Consider the following 5,824-nt stretch of genomic DNA (forward strand, 5'->3'; position numbering starts at 1 on the left):
TCTAACTAGGCTTGTCCTCCATTATAAGTAACTGAACCAGACATAATGTTAATTAATGTATATATTTTTGTATTATTTAAAAAGTCTATGCAAATTATAAGTTTACCCTAATTGGGCAACTCAACTGGCTAGTTGAGATGTTTGTGATGCATTATCTATCAAATTATAACACCCACCTGGTCTAGTCTACTCTTGTGATCTTTGCCAGTGTGGCTAATACTCACATTTTGCCTACTTCTGTGGTGATTTAAGGACAATGCAGTCACTTATAATATTTTCTGCAGTACAGTACATGTGGGTAAATAGCACAAATGAATACATCTAGTTTGTTGCCCTGAATGTATTATGTTGGTGTTAGAAGTGGGCTATAGGGCCTTTTTCTTGGAATGTATTGTCTACTCTAAACAATACAGATGTCTGATGGATATTTACTTTAAACTATGTATATCATTTGAATTAATACATAAAATACCCATTGTGAGCAAGATGACCTCTGTTATGTTATGAGAGTGGACATATTGTGGATTGACATGAAAAATGATGTCTTAATGTTAAATTCATAGGAATGTGGTAGTGAATACAAATTCTGGACTCAGGCCATTTTGATATAGATCTGCAGGTGGCAATATTTTTATTAGGATAAAGAAGTTAGATCAATTGAATAAATAAGAAAAACAATACTTTGAAGGGTACTGTTACTTCACTTTAGAAATACTCCACACAAAGTCTGGTCTCTGAATACATTTTAACATTTCAGGATTATACTTTTCTGAGATGGCATTGTTCTAAAATCATTAAAACACCTTGTTCTCCAGATCTTATCAAGGGATTTATGCATTCTGTTATCCTATCTACATACTACTATTTTGTTTCTTTAACCTTTTTCAATTATAAAGCGCATGTATGCATTTGCAAAACTAAAGCACTAATAAGCGAGCTATGCATGTGATAAACTGTCAAAGTCCCTTCACATCAACTTTTCCAAAATATACATTTTATCCCTAAATGTTTTAAGTACACTGTAAAAAAAATATCCTGATATTTTTGCTAGTTACCTGTAAGTTACTGTAAAAAAAGGTACAGTATGGTACAGTAAATTCCCAAAAAACTTTGGTTTAAAAGTACATTACTGTAAACTGACTGCCAGTAAGTTACTATAAAAACAACAGGATTTATTTACAGTGTATGTACACAAAATAATAGCTGATGTCTGGCAGATTATTCTAAAGTACATCTACAAAACAAAGTTTCTGCTCTTGGCCAAAAGTAAACAAATCTGAATAAGTCAATCCTCCACCGGAGTTGTGAGACAAGCAGACAGAAGCACTACTGTGAGCAGGTGCAAGCAGAGCACTCTCCCCTTTAATGGTTGAGCCTCTTGTAGAAGACCGCTGCTATCACAATGGCGATGATGCAGGCGAAGGCCAGGAAGCCCACTGTCACCGCAAGACCTGAAGTGGAGTTAGAGTTGTTGCTGCCCATGAGTTGTTCTTTTGAAGCTACAATGCTCTCTGCTTTAGTGGTAATGGGAGGGGAGGTGAGGGTTTTGTACTCTGTCACTCCATCTTCGGTAGCAGGAACAACACTCCTTCTCCTCCTTCTGTTACATTGCATGAAGGTACTGCAGCTGCTCTTCTCACAGAGACGGGTGATGCAGTGGAGGAAGTAGGTGGACACGGTCTCATTCTGCTGCTCGATGAAGCGGAATGCCGGGAAGGAGAAGCGGGCATTATGACTATTCCCGTTCTCATGCATGGTGGTCATCTGGTCCTTGTTGCAAGGGACAAACAGGTTGAAGAAAGTGGAGTTAGTGGGTAGAGGAGAAATGGAGGCGTAGCATCGGTCCAGGAGCACATTGTACTGGGAGGTCAGGTTGGTGGCCTTGACTTGGGCAAAGACTTTGGTTCTCAGCTCAAGACCCAGTTTCGGAATGACCATGGGAGTAGTGTAGTTGACATCACTGAAGAGTTCAAGTCTCAAAGTGCTGATGAAACTACCATTATTGTCCTTCACTGCAATGGAGGATGCTGACACATCAATTAGGGTGTTGTTGATCAGGTACTCTAGGGGATAGGCACAGGAGTAAAAATACTTCAACTCAGTGTTGTAAGTGACTGTCCCCGTGGTGAGATCATATGATCGGACCACACCGCTGATGTTGACTGTCTGGATGTTGGAGAAGTCAGAAAATATCCCTGTGCCTGGAGCACTGGTTGTCCTGAAGAGGCTACCACAAGAATTGGTCGTGTTGAGGGGTAATTCAAACCTCAAGACCGGTGGAGTCACATTTCTATCCACGGTTCCCTTGCAGGCTGGGTCATTCATGATGTTGTTGAGGATAAGCTGGGACTCGTTGTAGCCAGTGTAAATGGCAGGGCAGATGAGGATAGCCAGACCAATCGATTTGGTGCCGCAAGCTACTGAGATATCAGTGTATGCTGGGCGTCTTAAATTCAATCCACAGTCACTTAATTGTAGTTGACTGCTCTTTGCGACCATCATGGCCAAAAGGAAAAAGCTGAGAAGCTGCATTTTTGCATTCCTTGCTGTGTTCATATCTTGACTGGGACATTAAAATGTGTCCTTTGCTGGTTGTCTCTTGCTTTTTGATTCTATTGAGATGTATGGAGTTGCTTTTATAGCCATGCAGGGCTTCTTGGGATTGGACAGAAACAAGGTCAAAGCCGCTCCGTGTATTGAAATAATTGCATTGTTTTGATGGTTACACCTACCTTGTGGCAATTCATGAAACACAAGAGACCTTTAGTCTTCAGAAATGAAACAGACAATGGCCTAGTTCCTTTGTGGCTTTGCTTTAAAAGATGACATGCTAATATGATATTTCATGAAGTAAGCAATGAAACTCAAACAATACTTTGATGGCCAAATTAGTTTTTGTCTCAACAATACCCTTCTGACCTTTACATTCGTATGACGCAAATGTGCTCATACAGTACGAGATCACAATGCACTGACCTACAGGATTATTTCATCAATGTTCATGTACAGTGCCTTCAGAACCAGGTCAGCTGGTCTAATTACACTACCATTTTGGAGGAGAGAAAATTGTAAAGAATGAAACAATTGACTACTCAATTAATACGGCCTCATGAGAGAACACACTGACTCATGTGTGTGCACATGGGACTGGCTCTCTTTATAAGCCTTGTTTGTTTTGTTTAAAGTGCGGCCGCCCAAGGGAAGGTGCAGGTGAAAGGGAAGCTGACATTTTGTTTTGAAGCTGCGGCAGAGTCTTTCTGGAAGCCTTGGTTTTGCTATTAGAAGTATTACTTAGATTAAATGATGACTTGCGTTAAGGTTATAATAATTTACCTCCACTTAAAACAGTTTTTGCTTGATGAAATTGTTGTTTGACTTTTGTAATTGTTTTGTGTTATAGCATTTATGCATTTTTTGTGCTGAGCCAACTCTAACTTAATTTACGGAAACGTTAATTGTGAGTAAAATCAAATAAACTGGGAATTGTGACTTCAGATGTAGGATATTCATTTGATCACTATTTTATTGCAGAGACAGTAAAATTAGGTAGTCCTATATTTTCTGAGAGGGTAGTTACAGTGTATTCAGAAAGTAATCATACCGCTTGACTTATTCCACATTTGTTTTGTGTTACAGCCTAAATTCAAATGGATTAAATTGATTTTATTTCCACCCATCTACACACAATACCCCATAATGGCAAAGTGAAAATATGTTTTTAGAAATGTTTGCTAATTTATTGAAAATGAAATATAGAAATATCTCATAGTATTCACACCCCTGAGTCAATACATATTATAATCACGTTTGGCAGTGATTACAGCTGTAAGTCTTTCTGGGTAAGTCTCTAAGAGTTTGCACACCTGGATTGTACAATATTTGCATATTATTCTTTAAAAATATCTTCAAACTCTATCAAGTTGGTTGTTGATCATTTCTAGACAGCCATTTTCAAGTCTTGCCATTTAAAGCCGATTTAAGTCCAAATGTAACTAGGCCACTCAGGAACATTCAATGTCGTCTAGGTAAGCCTTGTGTTTAAGGTTATTGTTCTGCTGAAAGGTGAATTTTTGTCCCAGTTTCTGTTGGAAAGCAGACTAAACCAGGTTTTCCTCTAGAATTTTGCCAATGCTTAGCTCTATTCTGTTTATTTTTATCTTAAAAAAGACTCCCTAGTCCTTGCCAATGACAAGCATACGCATAACATGATGCAGCCATCACCATGCTTGAAAATATGAAGAGTGGTACTCAGTGATATCTTGTGTTGTGTTGGATTTGCCCCAAACATTAAGCTTTGTTTTCAGGACATAAAGTACATTACTTCGCCATATTTTTTGCAGTTTTACTTTAGTGCCTTATTGCAAACATTATGTATGTTTTGGAATATTTGTATTCTATACAAGCTTCCTTCTTTTCACTCTGTAAATGTGGTTGGTATTGTGGCGTAACTACAATGTTGTTCATCCATCCTCAGTTTTCTCCTATCACAGCCATTTAACCCTGTAACTGTTTAAAAGTCACCATTGGCCTCGTGAAATCCCTGAGCGGTTTCCTTCCTCTCCGGCAACTGAGTTAAGAAGGACACCTGTATCTTTGTAGTGACTGGATGTATTGATACACCATCCAAAGTGTAATTAATAACTTCACCATACACAAGGCGATATTCAGTGTCTGCTTTTTTATCCAAGAGGTGCCCTTCTTTGCGCACCATTGGAAAACCTCCCTGGTCTTTGTGATTTAATCTGTTTGAAATTCACTGCTTGACTGAGGAACCTTACAGATAATTGTATGTGTGGGGTACAGATATGAGGTAGTCATTCAAAAATCATGTTAAACACTATTATTGGGCACAGAGTGAGTCCGTGCAACTTATTGTGTGACTTGTTAAGCACATTGTTACTCCTGAACTTATCTAGGCTTGCCATAACAAAGGGGTTGAATACATTTCAGCTTTTCATTTTTTATTCATTAGTGAACATTTCTAAAAACATCATTCCACTTGGACAGTACGGGGTATAGTGTGTAGGCCAGTGACACAAAATCTCAATTTAAACCATTTTAAATTCAGACTGTAACACAACAAAATTAGCAAAAAGTGAAGGGGTGTGAATACTTTCTGAAGGCTCTATATGTTACTTTGACATTAAACAGAAGGAAAAGTATTAACTTTTCTTGGGATTCATTCATGCTTTTTATTCAATGTATTTCCTTAATATTGCCACAACCTGGTCCTAGTAACATGAACACACCATCACTCTTCTCCACTGTCCAAGATGGAACGAGTAGGGGTCAGTGTTGAAACCGAAGAACCCCTTTCTGCAGCGAGGTGAGAGAAAAGAAGATACTCTAACCTAGAGCCACTTACTGTACAATATGTGAAAGTCCATTCAGCTAAGACTACCACCTACAATATAACATATTTCTGCAAGTAAATCCTTCATCAAAAGTAGCTACTAGCGGCAAAACAATTAAATGTTGGAAGTTTTTGTGCACACGTCCCTTTGGGTCGTTTGTTCTTCTTTGTGTTATATCATATCAAATCAGTTCAGACTCCTTGTTGTTGTTACTGTAGCTGTGCCAGCCGCTAGCTAACAGAGGTTCAGACTGACTGGTGAGAGGTAACGCCAAATGACCTCTGGCTTTTACAAATTGATATGCTTTGTCAGGCCTGTGGAATTAAAGGCTTCCTCTCACTTTCTCCCCCAAGCCAGAACAGGTTCCTTATCATCTCTAAACCCCAGACTCTGACTCAGCTCACTAAGATGTATCTTTGTCCGCCCAAAGAGGTTTATATCTTTGCTGTTAAGATAAATCATTGACTGCT

The 5,824-nt window shown here is 38.7% G+C and overlaps 1 protein-coding gene across 1 annotated transcript; it reads right to left on the reverse strand.

Annotated features, from left to right (window-relative positions):
* Positions 1–225: 225 nt before the first annotated feature.
* On the reverse strand, positions 226–2,593 carry LOC106586553 (zona pellucida-like domain-containing protein 1). The gene has a single exon (XM_045707690.2). It carries the CDS (start codon positions 2,554–2,556, stop codon positions 1,363–1,365), a length of 1,194 nt encoding a protein of 397 aa, XP_045563646.1. The 5' UTR covers positions 2,557–2,593; the 3' UTR covers positions 226–1,362.
* Positions 2,594–5,824: the final 3,231 nt, after the last annotated feature.

This window comes from Salmo salar, chromosome 25, assembly GCF_965601325.2.
Source record: "Salmo salar chromosome 25, fSalSal1, whole genome shotgun sequence".
NCBI lineage: Eukaryota > Metazoa > Chordata > Actinopteri > Salmoniformes > Salmonidae > Salmo > Salmo salar.